The sequence below is a fragment of the Apteryx rowi genome, unplaced genomic scaffold (genome assembly GCF_003343035.1).
Source record: "Apteryx rowi isolate R43461 unplaced genomic scaffold, aptRow1 scaffold_368, whole genome shotgun sequence".
Taxonomy (NCBI): domain Eukaryota; kingdom Metazoa; phylum Chordata; class Aves; order Apterygiformes; family Apterygidae; genus Apteryx; species Apteryx rowi.
Window position 1 is genome coordinate 155,489 of NW_020450174.1, and position 11,181 is coordinate 166,669.

The window sequence follows — 11,181 nt, forward strand, 5'->3', positions numbered from 1 at the left end:
CGTGCGCGGCGGCGCGGCCATGCTGGCGCAGGCGGCCTACGTGCCGCTGTGCGCAGGCGCGGCAGCGGTCTTCCTGGCGGCGGCGGCGGCGGCTGGTGGCTGGTGGCGGCGCGGCGCGGCGGGCTCGCCGCCGTGACAGCGGCGATGGCGATGGCGCTGTCGCTGGGCGAAGGCGGCGGGAGCCGGCTGCGGCGGCAGCTGGAGTCGGGGGGCTTCGCGGCGGCCGAGTACGTGAAGCAGCTGTCGCAGCAGTCGGACGGCGACCGGGACCTGCAGGAGCACCGGCAGCGCATCCAGGCGCTGAGCGAGGAGACGGCGCAGAGCCTGAAGCGCAACGTCTACCAGAACTACCGGCAGTTCATCGAGACGGCGCGTGAGATCAGCTACCTGGAGAGCGAGATGTACCAGCTCAGCCACATCCTCACCGAGCAGAAGGGCATCATGGAGGCCATCACCCAGGCCCTGCTCCTCCAGGCTGACCGCGACGACCCCGCCCTGGGCACCCGCCGTGCCGCCGCCGCCGACCCCTTCCTGCCCCTCTCGGCCAAGGAGGCGGCGGCCAGCGAGGAGGGTCGGCAGCGCACCCTCACCACCCTCCTGGAGAAGGTGGAGGGCTGCCGTGACCTGCTGCCCGAGAGCCCCGGCAAGTACCTGGTGTACAACGGCGACCTGCTGGAGTACGACGCCGACCACATGGCGCAGATCCAGCGGGTGCACGCCTTCCTCATGAACGACTGTCTGCTCGTGGCCACGGCCCTGCCCAACCGCCGCGGTGCCTACCGCTACGATGCCCTCTACCCCCTCGACGGGCTTGCTGTGGTCAACGTCAAGGACAACCCGCCTATGAAGGACATGTTCAAGCTGCTCATGTTCCCCGAGAGCCGCATCTTCCAGGCTGAGAATGCCAAAATCAAGAAGGAGTGGCTGGAGGTGCTGGAGGAGACCAAGCGCAACCGGGCCCTCAGCGAGAAGCGCCGGCTGGAGCAGGAGGCCCTGCCCCGGCCCGCCCCAACACCCCCTGAATCCACCAACCCCTTTGAGGAGGATGAGGAGGAGGACGAGGAGCCCCCTGCTGAGGAGGAGATGGTCGACCTCTCTCTTGAGTGGATCCAGGAGCTACCCGAGGACCTGGACGTCTGCATTGCTCAGCGGGACTTTGAGGGGGCGGTGGATCTCCTGGATAAACTCAACGAGTACTTGGGGGACAAGCCCGTGAGCCAGCCTGTGAAGGAGCTGCGGGCCAAGGTGGATGAGCGGGTCCGGCAGCTCACGGACGTGCTGGTGTTTGAGCTGTCTCCAGACCGCTCGCTGCGAGGAGGGCCACGGGCCACCCGCCGGGCTGTATCCCAGCTTATTCGCTTGGGCCAGTCCACCAAGGCATGCGAGCTCTTCCTGAAGAACCGGGCAGCTGCTGTGCACACGGCCATCCGACAGCTGCGCATTGAAGGTGCCACACTACTCTACATCCACAAGCTCTGCCATGTCTTTTTCACCAGCCTCCTAGAGACGGCAAAAGAGTTTGAAACGGACTTCGCTGGCAACAACGGCTGCTACTCTGCCTTCGTTGTGTGGGCCCGTTCTTCCATGAGGATGTTTGTAGATGCCTTCAGTAAGCAGGTATTCGACAGTAAAGAGAGCTTGTCGACTGCAGCGGAGTGTGTGAAGGTAAGAGTGAAAGGAAGGTGGTGTGATATGATGGACTAAGCAAAGGGTGGAAAGCTTGTAACCCCCCATTTCTAACCCTAGCTCAGTTGTTGACTCTGAGCCCATTGCTTGAAAAAGTTTCCCACTTTGAAAAGTTAATGTCATTCATTTGGGGTTTGTTTGTTTGTTTCCAATTTAACAACAAAAAAAAAGCATTAAGATTGAAGTACAGAGCAAGAAAAAAATTTCCCTTGGAAGAAATGCAAAATGTGTTCATTCTTAATTTGCCTTTAACTGGTAGGAGATCCTTAAATTTACGTAAGGTTTATCTGAATGATGAGTATTGTGAACACTTTTGTTTGTTTTCCAAGCCTTTACTGGACTATATTTCCTTAATTTTTTTAAAGTACTTCAAGAAGTCCTTAATTTCTCAGGTTATGATATCTCTCAGCCACTAATAGGAAGAAAAAAAGGTTTCTAATGAAGTTGTCTGTAGTATTTTTGACAGGCAAGGTTTGTCTCTCAGTTACTGCTTTCTCATTAAAAAGGAGTTTCTTAAGGTAAGAGAAATCTGTAAAACRTAACTAACACTTTTCAATTTTGGGGAGTGATGAATTTGATAAACTTTTAAAATGTAAAGGGGGAATGCAAACTGGTAACATGCTTCACTTTTCATTAATACCCAAGGTAGCTAAAGAGCACTGCAAGCAGCTCAGTGAGATTGGACTGGATCTTACCTTCATCATTCATGCCCTTCTGGTAAAGGATATTAAAGGTGCTTTACAGAGCTATAAGGATATCATCATTGAGGCCACCAAGCATCGCAACTCTGAAGAGATGTGGAGAAGGATGAACCTAATGACTCCAGAGGCTCTGGGAAAACTGAGAGAGGAGATGAGAAGCTGCAGGGTAGGCAATTTTGACCAATACACTGGCGATGACTGCTGGGTCAACCTTAGCTATACTGTGGTAGCTTTCACTAAGCAGACTATGGCCTTCTTGGAGGAAGCATTAAAGCTTTACTTTCCAGAGCTGCATATGGTTCTTTTGGAGAGTCTTGTGGAAATCATCCTTGTGGCTGTCCAACATGTTGATTACAGTTTACGGTGTGAACAGGACCCTGAGAAGAAAGCATTCATTAGGCAGAATGCATCCTTCCTTTATGAAACTGTCCTTCCTGTTGTGGAAAAAAGATTTGAGGAAGGAGTTGGAAAGCCAGCCAAACAGCTACAGGATCTGAGAAATGCTTCAAGACTGATGCGTATAAATCCAGAAAGTACTACCTCTGTGGTGTGAAGTGAACTAACTGTTCTCATGGACAGAGAGTGAAAGCACTTACTGAAAATGTTGTACATTAAAAATATGAACTAAGTGTTTTCTGAGTCCCCGAAAAACATGGAAGTCTAACTGCAGCCTTCCTGAAGCTGAAGACTTACAATCAAAGCCTGCAGTGATGAAAACTTCTTTTTTTTTCTTTTTTATTTAAATAAGATTGAAGTCACATGCCCTAGAACAGCATGCCCTTAAGAATGGCTTGTGTAGTGTTTGTGACTTGGGAAATAACATAATATACAATTTTTGGCCAAATAAAATGTTTGTGAAAGTCTTAAATATATGAACACCATACAGCAGGAAAAGATCACTTCTAATCATGTATGAATTCTTTTTTAAGGCAGTGTTCTTGCAGAAGGGGAAGTGCTGAAACACTCCCAGGGTGTGGTATTCGGTGAAGCCTGTCCAACATCCAGATGTGACTCAGCACTGCAGATAAACAACATGGATTTGCACAGTCTGATTTGTTTGGTAGTGATGCAGGCTCTTTAGTTTTTCTGACATACAAAAACTTTGTGTTCACTTCAGAGACAGATCTAAATAAAAAATCTTATTTGAGTAAGTATTTGTGTTTGGATGAAGGGGCTTCTTGTTCTCTTTAATAAGCTGACCTGTCAGCTTAAGTTGTACCTCTCTGAAGACAAAATTTCTACTGTCAGAAACGTTAGTTCCCTTCAGAGAAGTGAGAATAATTTTCTTCCCTTCCCCCTTGCGTTCCCCTTTCTTGTTTTCTCGTGGAATTCATTGTGCTCAAGTCCATTAGGTGTAATATGGTCTCTTGCTTGAGGCACTGTCATAAATGCATTATGGGCCATTACCTACTGGTAGAAACCATAGTTAAGAGGCGTATATGCTCCTGAGAAGTGCCAGGCAGGGTGAGGGTTTTAATCAAGGTACTCTTTTGTCTGGAAGAAGCACCACAGGAGAAAGAGTCTGGAAGTAATGCTTTTCATAAATGACAGTCTTGAAAATATACACTCTAACTCTCCTGAAAGTGTTTGTATTATTCCCTGTAATACAGCAATAACTAAGAAGAGCTATCCTTTTTACACAAAACATGAGGACTGTATTTGGTTGAGAACTCTAATGTAGATGCATCTAATGTAGATGCATTTCAAAGCTAAAATAGCAGTATTCTCCCACATTTAAGTGTGCTTTAGCCCTATGATTGGGAGATTTACAACTGGATTTACATCTGGATTATTCCCAATCTACTTTGTGGCTTGAGTGCCAGGTGAGGGACATTTATGTAAATGCCTGTTTGCTTGGATGAATGGTGATGGCTGTCTCATTCAGTATGTGTCTCTGAAAATAAAATAAGCCAAACCCTATGTGGAGACTGTCTTCAGAAGGCTGTGAGCATCATCTTCCAAGCTGCTTAAACTTCTACTTTAGCACAGACCTTCTTAGTTGTGAGAAAATGATGTTACAATTAATAGCCTTGTATTAGACTCTTAAGTGATCTTAACTGGAATAACTGAGTATCCTATTCCTCTTAACATAAAAGGTTTTGCAATTTGTATGGTGGTAATGAATGCCTCATGACTGCATGAACAAACAAAAGATAAAACCAGTAAAGCATTCTGGGTAGCTGCTTATATTGGAGCCTCTTCATTTTTTTGTATTTTCACACTGCTAGTTGAATGCAGTTTTATTTTCACCTTAATGGCTAGTTTTCATCCTCTTGTTCTTTGGATGCCTTTTGAGCTGTCAGATTTTACAAAGGATCCTACTGCATCTACTCACTTGCTCTCCAATTTTGGGGCATTTTGCTAGCAAATCACTGGAAAAAAAAATGGGCAAGATGTTTCTGGAGGGTAGCTCAGTGCTCTTAGCTAAATTTGATTGAAAACCACTGAAATAGCTATTGCTTTTATCTTAAATTACAGTGATGGTGAGAGTTAGTACTTGTGTGAACATTACCTCTAAGGGAGAGCCACCTGGGTGTTATTTCACTAGTGAATTATCTTTGATATCAGAACCTGGTGAAGTATATTGAAGTAATATATTTTATCTCATCTGTTTAAAGTAGGCAAAGGTAGCAACCAGGCCTTACTTAGCCTAAGAAATGTTTTCAAGTGGATTGTAAGTGAGAGTTCTGCATGATGATGGGTATTCTGGAGGAGAGAGAAAGGGGAGGCTTTTTTTCCCTGAAGAAAAATATACTTTATTGTTTGCTTTACAGCAGAAGAAAGCATCTTTACTTGTGAGCACAGAACAAATACAGATGAGCCTTACATCTTTTTTTTTTGTTTGTTTGCTGTGCAAGAGAAGGGTAACCTGTGGAACTACTCAAGGCTCTGATTGTTAGGTTTGAGGATTTTGTGTAAGAAGCTGAATTATAGATTCCTGATTTCCAGCACTGGCATGTGACTGAATAGGACGAGAGCTCTGTTCAGGCTTTGGTTACAAGCTGGTAAAGCACATCTTATTCTCATCAGTGGATGAAATGTAGAATATAATTCTGCCATGCACTATGTTACACCTTTGTCACCACACCCTTCTTCAATCTGTTTAGGGCATGTCTGTCCTCCTGATTTGTCTCTGCCATCATCCATGGAGCAGTTGGCTTACATGGAGGTTGATTTTAATGGATCAGGAGATCTGGCCTTTCATTTGGGTGATGAAGTTGTGTTTACATGTCTGTTACAGATCCACAAGGGTGTCTGAATTTTATAAACTGCTGTAGGTAGCATTGATATTCTGTAACTTGTGAATCTATTTAAATCATAATTAAAGGAAAGCAATGATTTAAGGAAAATGGTGTGTAATTAAATTAAACACACATTGTATGTTAATTGTTATCAGATAAAGTCATCATATGCCGAAAGTTATTTTTTAATAAATTTCAGAGTCGCAGACAGCAATTCGGAATGGCGCTTTTCTTTTCCTGAGCTGTACACTTATGGAGATTGTTCAAGTTGGGGTTTGTGGGAACTACTGAATAATACGTTAGCAGTTTTGTTGATTTGGGGAAGTGCTAGTTGTATTTTTGCTAGCGTATTTTCTTCACTTTGAGAGAATTACATATAAAATCTGTTTTCCTTTAGCTGCTATGACAAAATTGTGATGTGTAAAATGAAGATTTTTTTTAATTTAGATGAATTTATGTATCAGAGTTTAATTAATTTAATTAACTTTTCTGAATGGCAAGGAACATATATTAAAAATTTTGGACATATAACACTAGCGGTGTATTTCTGTTTTTATTATATCATGATCAGAAAGAAGATATTGGGGGCCTGGTTCAAAGTTTAAGTCCATTAATAAATTTCCAGTGATGTCAGAGAGCTTCAAGTCAGTGAACATTTGTGAGGGAGATGAAGGAGGCAGGAAAGTGGGTTTTCAGGGGGGTTTAACCCAAATAATGTCACTTCAGTTGCATTCATACAAGGTGGGTGTATGGCTTAAGGTGAAGTTTAAAGAAACCATTCTTCAACACTGTAGATATAACTGTAGAGTTGAGGAGAGGCTCTACCTATATGACTTTGGGTAGATACTTGAGGCCATATCAATGCTAGAACATTGTAATGCCATAATGTTTGTTACCTTGCAGAGTTGATTTTGTCATCAGAGYATGTGCATACTTAAATCCTTAATATGCAGTGCGCTTGGCATCTCACCAGGTGGAGTTTTGTCAGTTTGAGATCTTAGTAAGCTGTGGACAGGCATTGCCATTAAAGCTGTCCCGCTTTGCAATGTGTTTTGGAACATTTTTGTAGTGCACTGTGGGATGAAGATGGTGCACTGAGTAATTTGGATGTTAGGGTTAACATCTTGCAACTCATTGTCTTTGCTTGGTAGCGCTTCTCTTCTGTGTTTTCTAATTTTTACACTTTAATCTCTTCATGTTTTCTTTCACTCCTATGTCTCTCCACCATTAGCAGGCATCCTGTGGAGGATCTCAGCTTCTCAGCTTTGTGCTTTTTTTTTTTTTTTTTTTAAAAGGTACGTACCAACACCTGACTTGTTCTGCTGCTGAAACATTTTGCTGAACCGCAAATCCCTACAGAGACATGAAAAGCTGCTTGTCCAAGCTTCAGCTCTCACATGATAGCTACCTCTTTATAGCTAAATGGAAGTTGTTCAGTTTAATGACTGCTAATAGTCAACCTTGTGTCACCTATTGTTATCCCTTTACTTCAATATTGGACCGAAGCTCCAAATGAGAGGTCAACCAATCTTGCCCTCATAATGCAGCTTTGCACTCTAACACAATATGCAGAAGGTCCCCACCATCAATCTTCATAACTACATGCAAACTCCTTACATCCGTTTTACTGCACAGCTCCTATGTTTTAACTGGGTTGTTTTTTAATTAAAAATATTAGTAGTTCTGCAAACTCCCAGCATATTTTTCCTAATGAAAGTCAAATCCAGAATCTGGCCTATCCAAAACTGGAAGAGCTTTGTTAATGTAGCTGCAGACACATCCTTTTTGCCTCACCCTAGAGGTTCAAGTGTTCTGATATATATTGATACTTGCATATTTTTATATATATATATATATATATATATATATATAAAAATACACACCTGTAAACTCTGAAAAATGGCGAATAGTTAAACACTGTAAACTGGGCAAACAACACTTTCCAATTATATGTAGTATATTGTTTTTATGAAAATAGATTTATGCCATATGTAATTACAAAGGACCTTAACTAGAATAATAGGTCAGAATTTGCTTGGGCCATCTCAGACACAGAGAGGATTATTACCTRTTTAGGGAACTTTGGTAGTGCAACTTTAACATGCCCATGCCCTATAGTACAGTTTTCAACTACAGGATTGCAGTCTGGACTAAATTCTCTGCTACAAATACGCTGAGTTTGACACAGCAGAGAGAAAGTAGCAGAAAGCGTGGCCTGTTGGGCCACTAAACAGCATTCCCCTTCCCAGTGGTTAATGTGACTGATAAGGACACCTTTAAGGCAATTTTAGATCACTTTCTGTGACTCCGTGTTATTTATCCCATCTCCCCCTGCTTCTCACCCAAGCAGAAGATAATACGGGAGGATGCAGAGAATCTTCTCCCAAAACTACTTGATGAGAGCTGTGATGGCACATCATTACCAGTGGAGGTCCCACAAGAGTTCTACATTGGTGAGTGTTACCTCAGTGCAGGCAAAACAGGCATCAACTGTACACGCAAGGAGATACAATTATGTCCAGTTTGTTCTCATAGACCAGTACAAGAGCTGGAAGCACACATGAAAGTCGAGATATTAATCTGTTCATTCAGTGGCAGGAACTGGACTCAGAGGCACGGTCCTAGATTACCCAAAATATAATTTGGCCCTGCAGCTGTTGGGCAGCTGGTTCAGATGTGCTAACATGTTGCACGTTATTATTGAATACACTGCATTAGGAAAGCAGGCCAAGGAGCAAAACAGGTAGAATTAACTTCACCACAGTTTGGGAGGTCCTTGGAGATGCTTGGATTAACGATGATTTCAAATTGTTAAAAAGAAAATCACGTAGCTGTTCGGGTCTTGGCTAGCTGCACCCAGAACAAACATAATTCTTTCTCTGTCCTTCCAGAAAGCTGAATCTGTTCCAAGTTGAGCCAAAGTCAAAATTCTCTTGAAGCTGAAAGAGAGTAAACTGGACCCTTCATGACATGAGGCATGCATACTTAAACACTTGCAAACCTGTGCAAAACTGATATCTGAACTTCACAGACAGCTGCCAGCCTGACTGTGGGCCAAGGAAAAACCTTGCTTCTAACATTTGTGAACTTCAGTTCTCTGGGCTTTGAGTCATTCCTACTGTTTCTAAAATCACAATTGATAGACAACTGTATGTGCCAATCAGTTTTAACTGTTTGGACTGAGGTTTTTTTTATTACTGCCTTAGAGCACCCCTTCAGTCTGGGGGCTCCTCCTGTTACATTCATTTCCAGTTGTCTGGACTCAGTTTTAACAATAGGAAGGAGCCCAGCTCCCTGCCCAGCCCCTGCAGGATGAGGTTGTCAGAAGAGTACTTGAAACTCTCCAGAGAATCCTTCCTTCCTCAGGATTCAGTGACGTTTTCCTCTCAGAATGCGGGTCTCTGATAAGCAGCTCCTGTTCTGCTTTTTTGCCCTAACAGTCGGCAGGATTGTTTATTTTCCCACTCCACAATGTAAGTTCTCCAGCAGAGGCACCAAACTGGCATTGCAGAAGAGGCCAAATTACATGTTGAATTACAATGTTTGTGTCTGTCTTGCATAATTAAGGCCATATACCTCCCCATCTTCACTCACTAATGACAATGTATGTGGAGAGGAGTGGAGCTGGAGGGTTTTCAAAGAAAGATTTGTAATCGTTTTCCTTCAGACCTCCATGCAGCAAGGTGCTTAAGCTCATGCTTAATTTTAAGAGCATAACATGTCTCCCTGAATTTGACAGTACATGACATGTGCTCAGAGTTAATTAGATACTGAAATGCTTCTCTTGTTTGGAACATCAGTCAACTTCTGTTGACTTTAGCAAAACCAACTGGAAAGAAGTGATAGAGGGGCAATACTAGAGCAACAGTAGCACGTGAGCAAACCATGCATGCATGTCTGTCACACCTCTATTTTAGTGTGACAAACTGTAGTACCAAAAATGCCTTCCTTCTAGGCTTCCTCTTCAGAGGGGACAGTATGGTCCATAAATCACCAGCGTTGCAACTTCCCAGGAGGCAGCAACAGTAGAGTTTGGTGTGCTAAAATCAAGTTGTTTCACCTGACTGAGTGTAGCATGTGACACCACACATGGGGTGGAGGAGATGCCCTCCTGAAAATTAAGACAGCTTAAGGAAAGGTGCACAGTGATGGTGAATCAGCTGGCTGTTTTAGGATGTGGTTTCACTTGAATAGGACACCAATGAAGGCAGGCCCCCGGGGCAGCAGTCACAACCTTCCCCCCACACTTCCATCTCCCAAGGCTCGTCCCCAGTATTCACTCCTCCCACCTTGCCTGAGACAGGTTTCCCCCTCCTCATGGGGGTTAGGACCCATCTTGTTTGCTTGGACACAAGTGATTTATGTGAGTAGGCAGAAGGCCTCTGTGTTGCCTGGCATCTTCATGCAGAGCAGCCCCTCTCCTGGTGAGTCTGTAATCAGTGACCATTTTTTGTTTTCCCGCTAAAGTTTATTACCATTTAAATAGTCTTCCAGCCTGTAGCATCCTGGGGGTTTTCTAGCTCTGCTGCTTCACAGTCTGTGAAATTAATTCCCGTAAAATCTTGTCCTCACAGGACAATGATATTGATTTAACCAAACTGGTTTAGAAACTTTTAATAAAACCCTCACAAGACCTTTTGTGGTCTGTTGTGGGCTGTTGGTTTTGAAAACTGGAGCACCTTCTACAGACTCAGCTTATGGTACAATATGCTTACACAGGAAAGTGTTGATTCATAACCAAAATTACAGCACCAAATTCTGCTGTCTGGGGCAATGCTTTTGACTAGCATGGGGTAATTCCAGATTTACCTCAGTGTGTGTTTTTAGGTCTTGAAGATTTAAGGGCCAGACGGCAAATGCCTTTAACCAGGAAGCAATTAATTGCACAAATTTCCTCCTTGCAGTCAGTGTAGCTCTCATCCAGGTAATACTCCCTGTGAGGCAATGGCTCATGCCTGTGCACTATTTTTATTACTGTGTATCTCTGCTAATTAGTTCCTGTTGGATGGTAGGCCAGATTGCTACAGGGATTTCAGATAAAAGTTACAATCAGTTAAGACAATCTAAAGGTAGCTTTAAGAAGAAAAACAAACACTTTGTTTTCCTGCTTTGCTCTTTTTTTTATTTCTGAAGAAAACTCCCAAGCACCATCCATGCTTCTGATGGAAGGCAGGCCTAGGTTTGTGAAGATTATTCCAGTGCTTCAGAGGTCAAGCATGCTGGACCGAGATTTTCCAGAGCACCCTGGTGCTTGTTCACAACATGCCTGATGTAAGAAATATCTCGTTTGTATCTTTTGCACACACCTCACTGCAAAGGATGCAAGTTCTGGTTCTCCCTCACGAATGATGCTCAGCTTCACTTCCAGAAACGTATATGTGTGCCCGGGCAGGGCCAGTCAAGGGAGATGCAGCCCCACATTGACAGTCCCTGGAGGAGCACATACACACAGTGTCTTATAAAACATGGAAGTAGCACTTTGGCTGCACAGCCCCTCCACTGCACATTCAGGTCAGGGACGTTTCCACCCTTACTAACAGTGACGTCAACCT

General features: G+C 43.8%; 1 protein-coding gene across 1 annotated transcript; it reads left to right on the forward strand.

The window, feature by feature from the left end:
- The first annotated feature begins 98 nt into the window (after window positions 1-98).
- Window positions 99-5,843, forward strand: EXOC8 (exocyst complex component 8). The gene is made up of 2 exons (XM_026073408.1): window positions 99-1,665; window positions 2,332-5,843. Exons 1-2 carry the CDS (start codon window positions 145-147, stop codon window positions 2,938-2,940), a joined length of 2,130 nt encoding a protein of 709 aa, XP_025929193.1. The 5' UTR covers window positions 99-144; the 3' UTR covers window positions 2,941-5,843.
- Window positions 5,844-11,181: the final 5,338 nt, after the last annotated feature.